At 49.8% G+C, this 19,941-nt stretch overlaps 2 protein-coding genes across 3 annotated transcripts in view; one reads left to right on the forward strand and one right to left on the reverse strand.

Moving 5' to 3' along the window:
* DGKQ (diacylglycerol kinase theta) overlaps positions 1 to 17,383 on the forward strand; it is a 205,709-nt gene extending 188,326 nt beyond the window's left edge. The window contains exon 25 of the transcript XR_016441301.1: positions 8,624 to 17,383. The gene's annotated coding sequence lies outside the window, so the exon portion shown is untranslated. The remainder of the gene's footprint in view (positions 1 to 8,623) is intronic.
* Positions 1 to 19,941, reverse strand: part of SLC49A3 (solute carrier family 49 member 3) — a 57,728-nt gene that overhangs the window by 15,253 nt on the left and 22,534 nt on the right. Inside the window, exons 3-6 of one of the 2 annotated variants that reach the window (XM_090039014.1) lie at positions 17,390 to 17,609; positions 2,286 to 2,362; positions 2,033 to 2,170; positions 195 to 311 (exon numbers count right to left, since the gene is read on the reverse strand). In XM_090039014.1, coding sequence (XP_089895140.1) covers positions 195 to 311; positions 2,033 to 2,170; positions 2,286 to 2,362; positions 17,390 to 17,609 — 552 coding nt within the window. The remainder of the gene's footprint in view (positions 1 to 194; positions 312 to 2,032; positions 2,171 to 2,285; positions 2,363 to 17,389; positions 17,610 to 19,941) is intronic. The other variant, XM_090039015.1, reaches the window with a different exon arrangement.

Here is a 19,941-nt window from a genome sequence, read left to right on the forward strand (position 1 = left end):
TATCACCATACAGTGCTTTAAAATCTTGCAGTCCTGCCCTATATGTCCTATCCAGATATTAAACAGATTTGGTGTTTGTCATTTATTAAATATTAAGAAAAACAATAAAATAATATTCATCTCACTTTGTGTAGTCAGTAACAGATCGTTTTAACTGTATAACAAGTAATGTTCAGCAACTAGAAAGGACTTACATTTGAATACCCCTTTACACAGAGGATCTGTTCCAAAAGAGCTGAAAAGCAGGTGAAAATCCCAATCCCAGCTCCAAAACAGATTGCCAGGATGATGTATGGTTTATTTTTCATAAGCTGCAAATGTAAAAGTATTGGTTAAAACAAATGGAAAGGAAACTAGCAAAAGAACCTGTACCAGGTTCCTGGCCCTACTCTAGTTCAGGAAACAGTGGGTGTATCTATCTGAGATGCTTTACTATGCATTAGACTAATCTAATGCGCAGTACAGCATCATTATCTACATGTGCGCAGCAATTACTGCACAGTATATTTATCTAATGAGCCATTTCCGAGTACCTGTAGATACAGGTACTAGAAAAACAGTGCACTAACTAATGTGCCATACCATTCGTGTAGATGCTGCCCCAGAGCAAACTGCTCCCCATCAGCCTAGGCAGCAAGAGGCCACAGGGGGCAGGGAGAGCTGTCTCAGTTCGGTGAGACACTTTCTGCCAGCCACATGGAGATTGGGATGGGTGCTGATCTCCAAGTGGCTGGGAGCCAGCTGCCTGGCAGCCAGGACTGCTCTCCCTGCCCTGTGGAGATCGGGACGCATCCCAATCTCCATGTGGCTAGGAAGCAGTTGCCAACCCAGGCAGAACACCCCTCCCCGCAAAAAGCTTGGGGCCAACCCAATCTCCCCCCTGACTGGGACAGAGCTGCTTGCCAAGCTGAGAGAGTTCCCCACTGCCCTCTGGAGCGTGGGGCTAAGCCCCTGTGCCCTCTGCCAGCCAGGGGTATGGAGCACCAGCAAGGAACCTGGAGCTCCCCCTGGCTACTGCAGGGGGGTAGAACAGGGCAGGAGCAGCCCTGGACTGGGCTCTTCCTATTGGGCTCAATTTGCTCCTGACAGGGGCGCACACAGATGTGCAGCAGGGAATGCTTTTAATAAGCCTGAATTTTTTTGCACAGAAAATTCAGGTGCATTAATTGCACATGTAGATGCACCAAGTATTATTGTGAGAGTTAACCCATTAAAGATAGATGCAGTTATACATTTTAGAAACAGCTTGCTAAGGCATCAAAGTTTGCTCTTTTTAAGGTAGTTTAGTGGGTCCCTTAAATCCTAAGCAAAGCCAGTCAGAGAATGAATGAAATATGGACTGCATTGAACAAAAGGGCTAGTGAACAGGGCTCTTCAGTGCCACTGTGTTTCTTGGGTCCCTGGCAGCCATTCACGTAATCATGTGACTTGATCTGAAGAATTTTATTCCAGATTCCAACAATCATGTATCTTTCCAGGCCAGTTCTAAACATCTCCTTTTATACCAGTGAGTAAATCCAGTTTATCTGTAAGGTTTTTCCAAGAAGGGGTCAGCTCTCATTCAGAGACTGTAGTCCCAGTAATGGGGACCCCTCCAGGGAGTAATATCCATATTCTGAGGAGTGTACAGAAATAATAGATGTTGTGATCATGCTTTATACAACAAGTTCTGGAGGGGAAAAAATGATTGAGCTGGTGGGTAGGGATACTTTGCTTTGTGCGGAAGTACTTGATGACCACCTGCCTGAGATTGTTAGCATGGATCCCAGTCTAAGCAGTGATGTGCTAGAATGTGTGCTGGACCCAGACATGGCAGAGTACCTCCCATATCCACATACTTAGTCTGCTCCCAGTTAGCTCCGGCCTTTGGTGAGAAAGAGATTCTGAAGTAATTTTGATAGCAAACATCAGCACAGCCCTTTTCCTGCTGACCAGTAACCACAGCAGCCGTATTCCTTAAGGTGACATTATGGAAGCCAGATGGCACATTTGACCATGGAGTAAAATTTACTGTGCTTTACTATACACTTACCATTTTCAAGCCTGTGAAAAATGGCTGGGAGGTAGAATTTGTAGCACTTGCTGATGGTGGAGTTGGAGGGACCTTGTCATGTATACCAACTACTGCTAGTATGCAGGCTACTACTGCAGGAATGGCATAAATTCCAAGCTAAAAGCCCAAAGTAGAGTTATATAAATAGTTCATCCAACATCAATGTTATTGAGTATACTACATTGTAATGAATCCAAAAGACACTTAATACTAATTAATCAGCTTTCATTACCATTATTGGGATATCCTTTCCTTCAGACACAAGTGCAGGTGACACCAAGTTAGCTATAAGCATGCCCAAGGGATTGGCTAGATTGAAATAAAAAGAGACAGTTCTATTTTTGTATATAATAGAAAAATGCACATTTATAAAAGTGTAATAAGCCATCCAATTCAGTAGCAAGTACACAATATCCTCAGTTTAAGTATACCCATGGCTGGGCAAGGTCAGAAAAAAGACATCAATAAAGTTACAGCTGCAGGGCAAAGTTCCAAAAAACGTTTTATCACCTCAAAATTTTCTCAAGTCCATCTTTCTTAGCTGGTTTAAAATGTGTGATACCAAGCCTTTTTCCCCCCCCATTCTCTTTCAATGCTGCCCCAGTAAGTGATTTACTGAAAAAAACAGAAATTAAAGAGGGATAATGCTAGTTGTCAGTTCAGTTGTTTTCCAGCAGCACAGTTAGCAATACAATTTCTCTGAAGAGATGTTCTTTGTCCAAGTGCAAGTGAAATATAGCATATTACAATACCAGCTGAAATACTCTTTCATATACTCTCATATTACAACATATCGTTTTTACAGCCATCAGCACTAACTGAATATCTTATTCTTGGAACTGTTTTGAATTCATCTCACAAGGCACATGCAGACAAGCCCACAGATGCTTCTTGCAGCATCTCAAACCCCTTTGAGACACTGCAAGAGGCATGTGCAGGAACGAGAAAATGTTCCTTGCACTGCAAGTTTGCAGCATGGGTGCAAAATTAGACTCCTGGATATCTAGGGGTCAAAAAAACCCCGCAGGAAAAAAAAAGCAGGGTGACTGTGCCCTGAGGCAACTGGAGGCTGAGTCCTCCATAGAGATGCTCGGGCTGCCAGAGCATCTCTGTGGTTAGCCCTTGCCCTGGTGCTGAAGCATGTTGCCTGCCCCTGAGGCAGCAGCAGGGAGCTGGACCCAGGCTCCACTGCCAGTAAGTAAGGAGTCTTGGGGCTGGAGGAGGGGGGAGGGGACCATAGGGGGGGACCCCTGCCTGCTCCCCCAGCCCCCACATTCCTTCCCCACCTGCCCCACCCCCCGCCTGCTCCCCCAGCCCTTCCCTGCCCAGCCCCACCCCCTGCCTAGCCTCTGAGTCCCGCCCCCTGCATCCCTTCGCTGCTGGGGAACAGATCAGGGCTGGGCAGATGGCCAGGCAGGGGACATACATGGCAGTAGTGCCACACAAAAGCTAACTGCAGCCACAGCCCACTGGCAGCTGGCCCAGAGGGTCAGTTGTCTCATGCAGGTCTGGCAGGTATGCAGCAGGTCCCCTACTGCCAGACTGCTGCAGTGGGTAAAGAGTGCAGGAAACTCTCAGGGCTGCTTCAGCAGTCCAGCTGGCACAAGGGGTAGTGTCCCCAGGTACCAATTGGTTGGGCCCCAGAAGCTCCTGAGAGTGAGTGGCACTGAGCTACTTGCCAAGGCAGTTTGTGTACTGATGGGGACAGCACAGGTGCTGGCCCCAGGCTTTAGCTCCCCCTGGCTGTAGATCGGGGAGGAGTCGAGCAGGGTTATTTTGCCCCAAGTGGCACAAAGTGAATGTCTGAGCACGTGTGCTGAGACAAAAAGCCCTGGCTCAAAATTGCACTGCTTCCATTTGAGCTGCTGCCAGCACACGTGCTTACATGTGTGGATGTTCTCACAGGGCGTGTCCACACAAGCGCTCACGTGCCTCTTCCCCTGCCTGAAACCCCTCTGAGGCGGGGCAACAGGCACGTGTGGAAACAAAAAAATGTTCCCCGCACTGCAAATTTGCAGTGTGGGGAGAAGATTAGACCCCTGGATATCCAGGGATCTAAAAAAATGATGTTTAAAAAAGCAGAGCAACCGGAGGCTAGGTCCTCGATGGAGATGCTCTGGCTGCCAGAGCATCTCTATGGTTGGCCCTCACCCTGGTGCTGAAAGACACGGCTGGCCACGCCATGTTTCAGCAGCAGGGCTCTGGTGCCAGTGAGTAAGAGGTTGAGGGAGGGGCTGGAGGAGGGGGGAGGGGACCATGGGGGGACCCCCGATGGCCCTGCCCACTCCCCGAGCCCCCCAACCCGTGCCAGGGCTGGCCCCTCTCACTGCTAGCCTCCCTGAGGCCTCCAACCCCTGCCACAGCCCGCCCCTCCCCCTGCCAGCCCCACCAAGACCCCTGACTCCTGCTGGGGCTGGCCCCTCACCCCACCAGCCCCCCTGAGGCCCCCAACCCCTGCTGCAGCCATCCCCTCCCCCCGCCAGCCCCCCCCCAAAGCCCCCTCCCCTGCCCTGGCTGGCCCCATCCCCCAAGCCCCCCTATCCCTGCCCCCTACTTCAAAGTTTAAAAAAAAACACACAAAAAAGCTGGCACTTACCGACAGCTCCAACTGTTGTCTGGCTGACTGCGGCCCCACCTGCACAGTGCAGGGCAGGCTAACAGACCTAGCAGCCCCAGCCTAGGCCCTGCTGCCCCCCTGCTGTCCTGTGCTGCCCGGGGGGGCTCTGCCAGCGGGCCCTGAAGCCCCCTGTGCCTTGCTTCTAAGGTAAGCAGAAGATTTTTTTCATGGTTTTTTTTCTGGAGCTTTTTTTAAGTGATGGTGCCTGGGGGTGCAAACTGGAGGGGGGGGTGAGGCTGGGTGGGGCAGCTATTGGGGGGTACCAGGGAACAGGGGTGGGGCATTGGGGGGGCTGCAGCAATTGGTGGGGGTTAGGGCCAGGTGGGGCAGCAATTGGGGGTCTGGGATGGGGCATGTGGGCCTTGCAAGGGGGGTGGTAGCCCCTGTGGGGGCCACTTGGCTCCTGTTGGGTGGCTCTACCCCTTGTGTGGGGGTTGTTGGGGGCCCATACCCCTTGTCTGGAGGTTGAACACTCTGTTGGGGGGCATACCCCTTGTGTGGGGGCTGAATCTCCTGTTGGGGGCCTGTACCCCTTGTTTTGGGGTTGAACCCCCTGTTGGGGGGTCCAAACCCCTTGTGTGGGGGCCATTGCCCTGTGGGAGTGCAGCAAAACATATTCATGAATTCATGAAACATGTATTTAGAGTCATGTATTCACTTTATTATTATGATAAGAGACTTACTTTAACACTGTAGATATATCAATAAAACATTGTTCAACTGATCGCTGTCTCGGTCTTGCTCTCTGTCTTTATAGTGGTCTTATGTTTTACTTGTGGAGAAACATGGATTTGGGGGTATTTTACAGGCTGACTTTGGGATTTTTTTTATCAGGGATTTTTCAGTTTTCCAATAGGGAACACCAGAATTCCTGCTAGGGAGGCCAGTGGCAGGACCCTGCCTGCTCAGAGCTTGTACCTTGGACCCATCTGGCTGTGGCTGACCTCCTGGCCAAATGGGGCCAGGAGGACATGCTTTGACACTTCAAAGCAGGCCACCACACCCGGAACATCTTCAGGGTGATAGCTGCCCAGATGGCCGGGTGGGGGGCACAAATGGCAGTAGTGCTGCACAAAGGCCAACCCTGCAACCACAGTCCACTGGCAGCTGGCCCAGAGGGGCAGATACCTATTCTGGCTCTGCGGTCCCCTTCTGAGTCTGGCAGGTGCACAGCAGGTCACAGCCAGGCAGCATCCCCAACTGCCAGACTGCTGCAATGGGTAGAGGGTGCAGGGAACTCTCAGGGCTGCTTCAGCAGTCCAGCTGGCACAGGAGTAGTGTCCCCAAGTACCAATTGGCTGGGGCCCAGAAGCTCCTGAGAACTAGTAGCCCTGAGCTACTTGCCAGGGCAGCTTTTTATACTGCTGGGGCCAGGACAGGTCAGCTTTTTATACTGCTGGGCACAGCATAGATGCTGGCCCCAGGCTCTAGCTCCCCCTGGCTGAAGATCCAGGAGGATCCAGGCAGGGTTATTTTGCCCCAAGTGGCACAATTTGCTCCACAACAAAGTACATGTCCAAGCACATGCACTGAAGCAAAAAGCCCCAGCTCAAATTTGCACCGCTTCTATTTGAGCTGCTGCAAGTGCACGTGCTTGCATGTGTGGACATGCCCACATAATCTTCTAATGCAGTTATCCAGAACTTTAAATCAGAATTAGCAGATGTAAGCAAAAAATTTTTTAAAAAGTCTTTCATGGTAAACCAACTATGGATTCCCATAAGCAGCTTACAGAAGATCCAGAGAATCTGAACTATATCTGGTTTTTGGTTTAAACCTTTTTTTGATGAACACAGTGGATTCTGTTAAAAAAAATCTACCTGGGACAACTGCTAAGTCAATAGAAACAGCAGGTGTAAAAAAATAAAATTAGCTGGCCATATCCATTGTGTCTATATGATGCACTTAGGACAGAATTGCTATGCTTTGTGCACCTCAATGGCAGTTTTCCAGTCATTTCATAGAATTCATAGACATTAGGTCTGGAAGGGACCTCAGAAGATCATTGAGTCCAGCCTCACACCCGATGGGCAGGAAGTCAGCTGGAGTCATAGGATCCCGGCAAGATAAGCATCCAATTTGCTCTTGAAGGTGTTCAGTGTAGGTGCTTGAACCACATCTGATGGCAGGCTGTTCCAGACCTTGGGGGCTCAGACAGTAAAGAAATTCTTCCTTATGTCCAGCCTGAAATGGTCTTGCAGTAGTTTATGACAGTTCAACCTCATCATCCCATGGGGCACTCCGGTGAAAAAACGTTTCCCCAGATACTGGTGGTCACCCCGATAAACTTATAGGTGGCCATCAGATCACCCCCGAGCCTGCGCTTTTCCAGGCTACAGAGCCCTATGGCTCTCAGCCTGTCGTCATAAGGTCTGTTTTCCTGACCTCTGATCATGTGCATAGCTCTTCTCTGGACTCTCTCAAGCTTCTCCACATCCTTTTTGAATTGTGGAGCCCAAAACTGGACGCAGTACTCCAGCTGTGGTCTCACCCAGGCCGAGTACAAGGGGAGAATGATGTCCCGGGATTTGCTTGAGAAGCATCTATGGATACAAGCCAGACTTTTGGTCACTTTACTAGCCGCTGCATCGCATTGCAGGCTCATGTTCATCTTGTGGTCAATGATGACCCCCAAGTCTCTTTCTTCTGTAGTGCTATCCAACGTAGCACTGCCGAGCCTATAAGGATGCTGCAGGTTTTTCCTCCCAAGGTGCAGAACCTTGCATTTTTCAGTGTTAAACACCATCAGGTTCTCATCTGCCCATTTGCTGAGTCTGTCCAGGTCAGCCTGGATCACCAGCCTGTCTTCTGGCGTGGATGCTTTGCCCCAAAGTTTGGTGTCATTGGTGAACTTGGCCAGTCCACTCCTGACTCCAATGTCCACATCATTAATCAAGATGTTGAACAATATGGGTCCAAGGACAGAGCCTTGGGGGACCCCACTGGTCACAGGACACCAGGATGATTGACTTCCATCAATTACTACCCTCTGGGTCTGACCACGGACCCAATTTCCCAGCCAGCGGATCATGGTGGACCCAAGGCCCCAACTGGCCGGTTTCGCCAAGAGGTGATCATGGGATACCAGATCGAAGGCTTTTTTGAAGTCAAGATATACAACATCAATCTCTTTTCCCTTGTCCAGGTGATAGGTCACCTGGTCATAGAAGGAAATGAGATTGGTCAAGCAAGACCTACCCGCAACAAACCTATGCTAGCTATCCCTTAGGGTGTTGGCATCAGCCAGTCCATTAAGGATGGCCTCTTTAATAAACTTTTCTAAGATCTTCCCCGGGATAGAAGTCAGGCTGATGGGCCTTCGTTAGCCGGATCCACTTTCCTCCCTTTCCTGAAGACAGGTACCACATTGGCCTTCTTCCAGTCTTTGGGCACTACACCAGAGCACCAGGAGTTTTCAAAGAGCCATGCCAGAGGCTGGGCTATGATGCTCGCCAGCTCCTTGAGTACCCTGGGATGTAGATTGTCAGGGCCAGCTGACTTGAAGGTATCCAGCTTCTTAAGGTGTTCCTTCACAAGGTCAGCATTAATGGAGGACAGGGGATCTCCCTCACCTGGACCTCATGCAAGTGGCCTATTGTGCTCTTACACAGTAGGTGCATCTACACAAGATGCTTTTGCTAGTAGTGATGCATACAGGTGCTAGAAAAATAGCACATTAAGCTAATGCACATTAGCACAGATGTAGATGCTGGCCAGAAGCAAATTGTTCCCAGTCAGCCCACAAAGCAAGGGGCCACACTCCTGGCTGGCTAAGCCCTGGGCTCCAAGGGGAGAGGGGGAGCTGTCCCTGCCTCTAGGGGCAGCTCCTAGCCCCACAGAGCTTGGGGTTAGCTGCAGCTGGTGTTCCCAGGAGAAATATGTGCAGGTCCAAGCCACCAGTTGGAGACGCAGGACCATGACACCCATACTGTGTCCATCCTTTCTTCCTCTAGGAGCTGCGATTTCCCTTAGGAGCTGTGATTGCAGTGGCAGTGGGGCCCAGAGCTTCCCTGCAGCCCAGCACCTACCCTCCGGCTGCAGGACATGCACCACAGGGACCACAATCCGCACTTCAGTGCAAGGGAACTCCTGGGACACAATGGGCTTCATCTCTCCACAAAAGGTAAGAAACTCTTTTCTTACAGATTGGCTGATCTCCTATGTCGGACTTTAAACTAAGTACACCGGGGGACGGAGAGGCAGGAGATGGAGTACAGCTCCTGCTCAGTCAGGCTGGCTTTGCAGCTTCCCCATCCCAAAACAGTGGAGAAAGCAGCAGGGGCATTCAGGGGAAGGGAGAAGGAAAAGGGCGTGCCTTTGAGCAGGAAGGGAAAGGAAGAAGGATTTTCATCTGCTCTAGGGACTTTAAAAAGGCCCCAGAGGCTCCCATAGCATAATCTGCTCAGTCTGGTGGGGACAGAGAAAGCTGGGAGCAGAGGATGCAGCCCCCTACAATGTGGGTTGCTGCTCCTGCACCCCCTTCTGGAAAATCTTGCATCTGCCCCTGGGTAACTCAGTGTGCCAACCCTGTAGCTCCAGAAACTGGTGCAAGAAGCAAGGGGGAGTTCCCACTTCTTTACAGAAAATCATAGGGGTTAGGGTTACAAGCCAACAGGCCAAAGAGGGTGAACAGGTAAAACATAAAGAAACATTAACCCGGTGGTAACATACACTCAGCATCTTAATTCCCACCCCCCCACCCCCCACATATCTGCAGAGGTGCCCCCAAACATGACTTTAGTCCCTAGAGCACTCAAACAGCAGCCTGCAGCTGTCCCCAAGTCTGAGTTAATAGATTTTCTCACCTATCACACATACCCCGTTTACAGGAAGTCAGAAAGAAGGGAAAAAAAGATTTTTCCACAATTATGGCTGCATAGAGCAGGAATATACCCTTCAGCTCAATCACCCTCCCTTTCCCGCTCAAGAAAGCTATAGTTTTAACACTATCACAGCTAAATCATTGGCAGCTGTTGGTCTCTCAACTAAAGGCTGAAACTGTAGCTGCTGTTGACGACTGGACTTCATAGGCAGATTTAAGACTTTGAAGAGAGCTAAAAAGACTCTTCTGGGCTCTTCAGGAGAAAGACAAGGAATAGCTAAAAGTAAAATTGCCAAGAAAAGGCTAGTTTGATTAGTGGAACATCAAGACCATTAAAAAGAAGAATGGATCATTAACGCCTGTAGAATGAGTAGAATTTAGCAGAAAATCGGGTAGATTATAATAAGCCATGAAGTCACTTGACTTTTTCAGTGCTCTGAACAGAAGTGCCACTGGTACTGGTGGGCAGTTTGTTGTAAACTCTGGGTGGGGAAGAAATCAAAGTAGTGTATAATTGCAACCCCATCCCAGATTTGCCCGCGCAAGACTTCGCACCTCCTTCCATGTAGCTGCTGGAGGGAAGAGAAGGGAAAAAAAGCAGCAGCTGTCTTACAGTGTCTCCATGTTTCTATTCTGGGTGAAAAAAATCAGCTTTCCCACTTAAGACATGCACCCCAATTTTGGAAGGCTATTTTTTGGGAAAAACATGAGTGTGGTATGCAAGCAACTATGGTATTTCTAAAAATTTTCCTTGATAACAAATAATAATTTTTGCTCTTACAGTTACTAACGTATATTGATACGTACCTAAAAACTGTTTTTGCTAATACAGTAAAGCCCAGATACTTCACAGGGCTTAGTTTCTAACCTCTCCTACAAAGATGAGGGTTTGCAAAGTACGCAGGGATACGCGGCACCAGGGAAACAACTGCATGGAACCACTGAGGTGCTTCAGCTGTCTTCCAAGGCTTTAACTTAAAGGAGCAGAGCTTCTCCAGTTACCCGCACAGGATTGCTGATAAGATCCAGCTGAGTTAAGACATAGTGCCCTTAGAAATAAAAATGGCAGCACATGGGTGAGTGTCTTGTACTCAATTCTACAACCATTGTAAATAAATCAGGTTGCAAATCACCCCGATACAAATTATCTTCCACTGTAGCTAGAATTAAAGTAATAAATGAGGAATGTTATGTCAGCATTAACTCAATCCACGTTTCTAATTCTTTAAAACAGGCAACTACATTTTCTAACTCCATGAAGCGTGGCAGAACCTGTACATTCAGTGTAAAATCTTTTTCATTCTGTTGTCAGTCTGGTAGTGTAGTAGGTGGCATCCACCTTCTAGGAAACTGGAGAACTCTGTTTATGAGACATGATTTAAACAGGGGCAGCATTGGTTTCTGCACACTTCTCCTATCTCAAAATTTCTCATAGTTTCATTACTATGCTCAGCTGATATTTAGCCAAAAGCAGATGGCTGGTATCAGTTTGGATTGGGATACACTCCTGCTACGGTTGGATCACAAGAGCAGACATCAGATTTGGTAACCTACCAGGGCAACCACCAACCTGTAATATGTTTAGAGGAGGCACAGCCATCTGGAGGCTTAGGCAGAACTGCAGAATCATAGAAGTAGGTCTAGAAGGAACCTCTAGTCCAAACCCCTACTTGAGGCAGGATCATCCCTATCCAAGCCATCCCATACAAGTCCTTGTCTAACTTATTCCTAAAACTACCCAATCAACTCTGTTGTACAAGGCATATTGCCCCAAGACACACAAAGCACCCTAACCTGCCACAGGTAAAGCAGGTGGACATCAGTGGTCAGTGTGCTGCTGCTGTTATTAAAATGCACTTGAGAGAACCAAGGAAAGGCCAGTGAACAGGGACTGCAAACAGGGGGGCAGTCTGCAGGCAGCTGCTGGAGGCAAGAGCAGGGAGGAAGGAGGAGAGAAGCCAGGCCAGGCACTAGATCCTGCCCAGGAAAGGTAAGTGATCCAGCTGCCTGTACCTTTGGTTTAACTGACTGTTTGTTTGGGGAGGACTGTGCTCTGAGAAGCTGGGATGAGTGCTGACTGCTGAGTGAGTGCTGATTGCTGTGGGATTGCTGACTGCTGTGTGATTGCTGCCTGGCGTGAGTCAGCCCAGGCCCAGAAGGTTATAAAAGGAGACTCCCCAGGTGACTAGGGAGCCAGTGAACATGGACTGCCAATAGAGGAGCAGTTCACAGGCCAGTTCATGGGCAGGAGTACATGGGAGCTTCTTACGGAGACTTCAGGTAAGTGAATGAGGATGGCGCTACTATGGGGGTGGTGACATGGAGCGCAGCCAGGGCCCCTGCCCTGCTGCCGCCTCTGGCCTGGAGCTCCTGTGAGGCCTCCACCCATACAGGCCTCTTGTATTGGTCGGCAGTGCCCTGGACCCCTATCTGCGGTTGTTGCCTGGTGGTACCTCTGAGGCCTGGAGGTAGCATGGGAGCTGGGGGTTCCCTTGCCTGTCCCACATGTGGGACAGGCACATGTCCCTGGATTGAGGCCCTGGAGGGGCAGGTGAGGGAACTCCAGCCAGAGGTGAGCAGGCTGCTGGGGCTCAGGGCTGAAGAGGATGAGATTGATGGATACTTTCATTTTCTGCAGTACCAGACACCTGGAGCAGAGAGATCACAGGAGAGTCCCAGGACAGCTGAATGGAGGATTGTCACTTCCAGAGCTAGACAGCGTGCTGTTGTGACTGCTTCCCCACTGCAACTGGGGAACAGCCAAGAAGCCCTGGCAGCACTGGAGGATGATGCAGCAGAGGAAGCCGCAGGGGAAGACACGTCTGAAACAAACACCAGGCAGGCTGAGCAACAACTGAGTGGCCAGAGGAAGAGACGCCAGGTCATCATGGTGGGTGATTCCCTCCTGAGAAGCACAGAGGGGCCTATCTGTTGACCAGATCCCATGGCACAAGAGGTTTGCTGCCTACCCGAAGCCAGGATCCAGGACATCATGGCGAGGATTCCCAATCTCATCCAGCCCTCTGATTGCTATTCCATGGTCCTCATCCATGTGGGCACAAATGATGTGGCCAGGAGTAGTCCAGACTGCGTCATGAGTGACTACAGGGCTCTGGAGGCCAGGCTTAGGAAGTCAGGGGCACATGTGGTCTTCTCATCCATCCTTCCAGTCAGCAGTCACTGTCAGCATCAGGGAAGTCAACCTGTGGCTCCAGAGTTGGTGTCATCATGCAGGGTTTGGCTACTACAAGCACGATCCACACTTTCATGAGAGGGGCATCATGGGATGATATGGTCTTCATTGCTCTTTTAAAGATAAGAGTCTTTTCTCTTATAGGTTGGCTGATCTCCTCCAAAGGGCTTTAAACTAGGTTCATCAAGGGATGGGGAAGTAGACGATAAGGAGAACCTAGGATCAGCGAACCACAAGCAATGCACTAGATTAGTCTAGCTAAGCACTAAGGGGCCCAACAGACATCAGAAAAAGGGGTACCAAGGGCACCCATCAGGGGGCTTAAATGTCTTTACACTAATGCTAGGGGCATGGTGAACAAGCAAGAGAAACTTGCACTCCTGCTTGCAAGCAACAACTTTGACCTGGTTGGATTAACTGAAACCTGGTGGGACTCTAATCACAACTGGGCAGTAGGCATTGAGGGTTACAGGTTGTACAAACAGGATAGAGCAGGGAAAAATGGGGGGAGGTGTTTCTCTCTATGTTAAGGAACAATATACATCCTCTATAATCAAGATGGAATCAGAAGAGGGTCAAACCAAGGTACTGTGGGTCAGGATACAATGGGGGTGGGGGGAAAGGGACTTGGTAGTGGAGGTCTACTATAAACAGCTACACTGGGAGGATGAGCTAGACCTAGAATTCTCCAGACCGCTCTCAGAGGCCGTACAGTTGAGAGATATAGTTGTCATGGATGACCTAAGTACCCTGACATCTGCTGGGAGGAGCAGTCAGCCAAATCTAAACGCTCACGTAGGCTAACCTGCATATCAGACCTCCACCTAACACAGGAGGTATACGATCACACTAGGGGAAATGCCTTGCTGGACTTGGTGTTAGCTACAGGGGATGACTTGGTGGGGAATCTGCAGATACAAGGTAACCCAGGGGATAGTGACCATCGATTGACTGAATTCACAATCCAGCGAAGGGTGGGTAAACTAACCAGCAGGGCTGAAGTGCTAGACTTCAGAAAGGCTAACTTCAGTGTGCTCAGGAGATTAGTTAGTGAGGCATTAAAGCTCAAGAGCATTGGCAAAATGGGAGTCCAGGAAGGGTGATCATTCCTTAAGGGAGTGATCCTATGGGTGCAGGAGACAATCCCATTGTGCATAAAAGGGGGCAAATGGGCCAAGAAGCCCTCTTGGCTGAACAGGGAATCCAGAAAAGCCTAAGGGAAAAGAAAAAGGTATACAGACTGTGGAAACAGGGAGTAGCTAGCAAGGAGGAGTATACCTCCCTGGCTCACACTTGCAGGGAATCAGGAAGGCCAAAGCAGGATTAGAACTTAGGCTGGTGACAAAAATTAAGGACAACAAAAAGTCCTTCTTCAGGTATATAGGGATCAAAAGGAAGGTGCAGGACAGCATGGGACCCCTACAAGACAAAGTAGGGCAATTGGTGACAGAAAGGGGGGACAAAGCTAAGCTCTTCAATGAGTTCTTTTCATCTGTATTCCTAGACACAGACCAAGACAAATCTCCCAATTAGATCATAGATAGACACAGGAGGGACACCAGCCCACCAACAGTTAGCACAGACTTAGTGAAAGGGCACTTGTGGGGGCTGGATGTGTTCAAATCAGCGGGCCCAGATGAACTTCATCCAAGGCTGCTGAAGGAATTGACCAGTGTCATAGCACAGCCACTGGCGCAGCTGTTCGAGCACTCATGGTGCTCTGGTCAGGTCCTAGAGAACTGGAAAAGGGTCAGTGTGGTCCCTATTTTCAAGAAGGGGAGGAGGGACGAACCAGGAAACTATAGGCCAGTTGTTCTCACCTCTATCTTTGGGAAAACTCTGGAAAAAATCATTAAGGATCACATTTGTGAGAGCCCAGCAGGGGAAATAATGCCAAAAGGAAAACAGCATGGATGCACTGCAGGTAGATCCTGCCCAACTAACCTTGTTCCTTTTTATGACCAGGTCACAAAACGCTTAGATGCAGGAGTCAAGGTAGATGTCATCTACCTGAACTTTAAGAAGGCCTTTGATACAGTATTGCATTCTGTTCTCATAAATAAACTGACAGGCTGTGATGTAGATGATTACATGGTCAGGTGGGTGGCAAATTGGCTTAGGGGTCTCACCCAGAGTGGTGGTGATTGGGTTGATATCGACCTGGAAAGATGTGAGCAGTGGAGTCCCGCAAGGCTCAGTTCTTGGACTGATGCTATTCAATGTCTTCATCAGTGACTTGGACGAGGGAGTAGAGAGCACCCTGTCCAAGTTCGCAGATGATACCAAATTATGAGGCAAAATTAACACAGTAGAGGATAGGGAACAGATCCAGGCAGATTGGGACAGGTTGGGAAAATGGGCAGAAGGAAATAGGATGCAGCTCAACAAATACAAGTGCAAAGTGCTGCACCTGGGCAAAAAGAATCACCAACACACTTATAGGCTGAGGGATGACCTTCTCAGCAGCACAGCAGTGGAACGGGATCTTGGGAGTTATAGCTGACTCCAAGATGAACATGAGTTGTCAATGTGACAAAGTGATCAACAAGGCTAACTACACTTTATCATGCATTAGCAGACGCATGACGAACAGGTCCAGGGAGGTGATGTTCCCCTCTATGCAGCACTGGTCAGGCTGCAGTTGGAGTACTGTGTCCAGTTTTGGAGGCTGCACTTCAAGAGGGATGCAGAGAATCTTGAGAGGGTCCAGAGGAGGGCCACTCATATGGTCAGAGGCCTGCAGGCAAGGCCCTATGAGGAGAGACTGAGGGACCTCACAAGAGAAGGCTGAGAAGTGATCTTCTGGCTGCCTATAAATTCATCAGGGGAGGGCAGCAGGGAATAGGAGATGCTCTATTTACTAGGGCACCCCCTGGAGTATCTAGGAACAATGGCCATGAACTGACAGAGAGCAGATTTAGGTTGGACATTAGAAATAACTTCTTCGCAGTAAGGGTTGCCAGAATCTGGAATGGGCTTCCAAGGGAGGTGGTGCTCTCCCCTACTTTGGGGGTCTTCAAGAGGAGACTGGATAAGCATCTACTTGGGGCTATCTGACCCCACCACTCTTTCCTGCCCAGGGAAGGGGATCGGACTTGATGACCTACTGAGGTCCCTTCTGACCCTAACATCTGTGAATCTATGAAAAGGGCCATGCTGCCCCTCTCCTTGCTACAGGAAATCAACCTCCCCGCAGTCCATGCCAATCTGACCATGGGGTAAAATTCCTGATCCCAAATGTGGTGATCAGTCTGATCCAGAGCAGAGGGACAAGACCCTCTAGCCAGGGACCTCCAGGTTTTAGTCCCAGCACGAGCACTGGCATACCTCAGTCTAAATCCAATACTTCCAAAAAAGGCAAAAAAATCCCTGACACTCGTAGCAACAGTAGGGGGGAAAAACTTCCCTCCTGGCCCTATGGGGCAAGCAGCAAAGCCAAGAAGTATGGGAAAATCAAAGACCCTCCATCCTGCTGTGCAACCTGGGGACAGCAAAGCTAACTCCACGCATCATATTGTCTTACTGGCTCCCCTTTCTATATCCTCCCCATAAATTTATCAGCTCTTTACTCTTCTTTCAAAGCTAAGCCAGTTGTGGATCTCTGCATCATTCTCCTGCATCTGAGCATAGTCTTCTCTAATATCCACCTACTCTATGCTTCAGAGCTCTTATTATCTGCCAGAGATCCATGGGAGGTGAAGAGAGTCCTGGGGTTCTAACCACTGCTGTTTACAAGGCAAAGCTACTTGTACGTCATCCCTGACCAAAGCTTATGTAGAAAGAAAGTTGCTCAGAATTTACCCGACTTTTCATGTGATAATGGATAAGTTAACTTACTTCCCTCTCTGTAACACGAAGGAACTTTTCTGCATATGGAGTTTTGCAAAGTGTCGATTCAGCTGTATGTAGCTTTTTGAATATTAGTGTGACAGGTGCGTTGTCTCAAGGTTGATCACTACAATGACCTGCGCACCTATCTGGGCAACTTCCCACCCCCATCTCACCTGCCACATCTTTGATGTAATGAGTAAGTTGGTTCTAGGTGAGAGACTGCCCCTTTAATGCCCTAATGCCTAGGGCACACTACATGACTCTGATCTTCCCTTATCATGTCCCATGCCTCACAGATGTTATACTGTTATCAACTCCAGGCGCCACCTCAATGCCAAGCCCTCCAGCTCCTGTCTCTCTGTACCATTCAGGGGCCAGGTCTTCTGGTGTCTAGCTTTCTGGATCTCTCTCCCTGATAACTGGCTCTGCCCCTTTCTCTGTCACCTGGCTCTCTGCACCTCTCCGGCATACAGCTCAACATGCCCCTCATTAGGCTCTGCCCAGATCATGTGCCCCTTTCTCCGAGCACTTAGCCTTAGGTACCTTAGACTCCTGGAGCCCCACTGTTCTTGCAGGAAGCACCTAGTCTCAGGTAGCTCATTGGTGAAGAAGCTCTTTTCCTTGGCAGTTGCTAGAGAGAGAGAGCCCCTACTAGCTCCAGCTCTGGGTTTATATCCCCAGAGCCCTGCTGCCTCCCAAGTAAGGGCTTAATGCAAAGCACTGAGCTTGAATGTGTGTCATAGAGGGGTGGCACTAGTACTCTTCTGGCACATGCAGTTCCTCTTACACAACTTCAGAGATGGCATACATGGATGGTAGGTTTTAATACAGACAAGCCTCATGCAGTTCAGCATATTTGTAGCTGTTACTTACACATTGAAGAGATTGTATTTGCTATAGCTCTCTGGTGGTCTGGGAACCAGAGGGCTGCCAGCTTAGTTGGAGAAAAAATGATGAGTGGCTGTGCCAGCGCACAGAGGGACTGTCCCGCAAACAGGAAGAAACTGCCTATGATTCCATTTCTCGGGTAATTCATGATACTGAAAGCCCGGATAACACAGCCAATCATGTTCAGCCAGGCACTGAGGATTATCTGCAACAAAGGGAGAAGGAGAGGAGTCACATAGTGAACTAGCTGTGGACTAGGAGGCTGAATTAAACTCTAAAATGGTGCATAACTTTAGGCCTCCCAACCTGTAGCTATTCTGTCTACAGAAAAAAGGCATTTATGCATCCTTACTAGGCTGTGTGGATACCACTGAGTCATTTGCTGATTCCAACTCACAGTGGGTGCATCTACACAAGATGCTTTGCTCAAGATTAGAGCTAATTACTGCACAGTAGACATCACCATTTACACATGCATTACTATGCATTACACATGTTTACTGTGCAGTAATTTGCTTTAATGGCAAGTAAATTTGCTACCTGTAAATACAAGAAGCGAATTTACTCTCAATTAGATACTGCACAGTAGCGCATATGTAGATGCCTGACCAGGAACAAACATGCTTCCTGTAAGCCAGGCAGCAGGGGGAGGGAGATGGCTCCCTGCCCGTGGGAGCTGCCTGCTGCCAGGGTAGACTCCACCACCAGAGTCTGGGCAGGGACTATGTCCCCCTGCCCCAGCAGCAGGGACCTCACAGCTCCTGATTCATAACTGGGAAGGAGGGTCTGGGACATCCTTATCCTTATAAGAATCTCCCAGCTTGGGTGCCCTGACCACAGAAAAGGATCTCCCAGCCCCAGCCCCATGATCACAGACAGGAGGCTAGGAGTTCCCTGGTGTCAAGGCAAAGGGACATTGTCCCTGACCAGGCTCCAGTGGCAGAGCCTGCCCAGGCAGCTCCTGGAGGGAGGGAGCAATGTCCCAGTCCCTGCCAAGAGATAGCTGTCAGCCCCTAGGTTAGCACATACACAGGAGCCTGGTGCAGGTCCTCAGGGAACAGAAGCAATCTGCTGCTAGGAGCAGCAAATCTGTTACTGCATCCCTGCACATGTAAATTGTGCCCAGAGTTTACTCTAGAGTAAATTGCTCCCAGATTATTTGCACATGTGAATGCATCTACATGTGATACTTTACTCCAGTTTTCTGCTGAGTAAGCAGTTTACTTTACTGTAGTTTTCTGCACATCTACATATACACATGCTTACCATGCAGTAAACTGTGCTATTCATGAGTAAATTTGCTACCTGCAAATGCAAGTAGCAAATTTATTTGCGAGTAGTTACTGTGCAGTAGCGCATGTGTAGATACCAACCAGGAGCAAATTTGCTCCCAGTCAGCCCTGCCACTAGAGGGCCAGCCCCAGACTAATCCCAGGGCCGTGGGGCTGGGAGCCTACCCTGCCTCAAGGCTGGGATGGCTCTATGGCAGCCCCAGTCCCAGGCCCTTAAAAGCCTACAAGCAGTCTGAGCCCTGGGGCACATGTGCAGGAAGCCTGGGGTGACTGCTGGCCATTGCTCTCCCTACACAGGCCACAGGCCAGCTCTACCAGCCTGCCTGCACCCTGGCACTGCTCTATGGCACCATAGTGCCGCGCAGCTGTCAGGGCTGTGCCACCCAGCCCTACAGAGTGCTCTAGGCTCCTGCAAGGCTTGCCAGCACCCAGGCCCAGCTGCAGCCAACTCATGGACACTGGGGCCAGTTCCAGCTGGCTGCAGCCAACCACCAGCAGCCTGCCCAGACCCTGCACGTGCTGTGGGACATTGTCTTGCTGAACAGCTGCTAGTCTCATGCTGTGCCCCTGCGTGGAGGCCTGAAGAACCAGTGCAGGAGCCATGATGGTCTCATTGCCAACACCATATGCCATCCCCCGGATTCCCAACTGGTCACAGGAGGAAACTGGAGACCTTGTTGTGCTGTGGGGTGAGGCAGAGGTAAATTTATGTGGGGCAGGCACTCTACTGCAGGGGAGTATATGAGGGGCTGAAAGTTAGTTTTAGTTAAATTGAATGTTGAATATTCTGTGTCCACTCTGGCTGGAAAATGCTTTTGCAGTCCTTTAGTGCCATAGGTGCATGACAGCCTGACAGCTCCATGACTTCAGCCCCAGCCACAAGGTGCAGCTGGCCATGTCACCACCAGTTGTCAGCAGCACCAGCTCCTCCCTGGGGCCCTATCCAGGCAGCTGCAAGCTGTGCCCCTCTTATTTACAAGTCCGCCAAGAACTGCACATGGTCACTGCCAGCTGGACTGATGTAAGCCACCAGGCACGCCATACCCACCCATGTGGTAAGCCCTGCACTGGGCGGAAGGGGTGCTTCTGGCCCTGGCTCCTGTCCCTGGGCCTGGCCCTTGCCACAGCCTCACTTACCAGCCTGGCCATGCTCCTCTGGCCCGTGGATTCCTTCCCCCACAGCACACAGGGACGCAGGAGACAGCGCAAAACATTATTGAGCAGCCTGTATCCCCATAGATAGGT

This window comes from Crocodylus siamensis, chromosome 3 (assembly GCF_052110815.1).
Source record: "Crocodylus siamensis isolate JL-2025a chromosome 3, ASM5211081v1, whole genome shotgun sequence".
Taxonomy (NCBI): domain Eukaryota; kingdom Metazoa; phylum Chordata; order Crocodylia; family Crocodylidae; genus Crocodylus; species Crocodylus siamensis.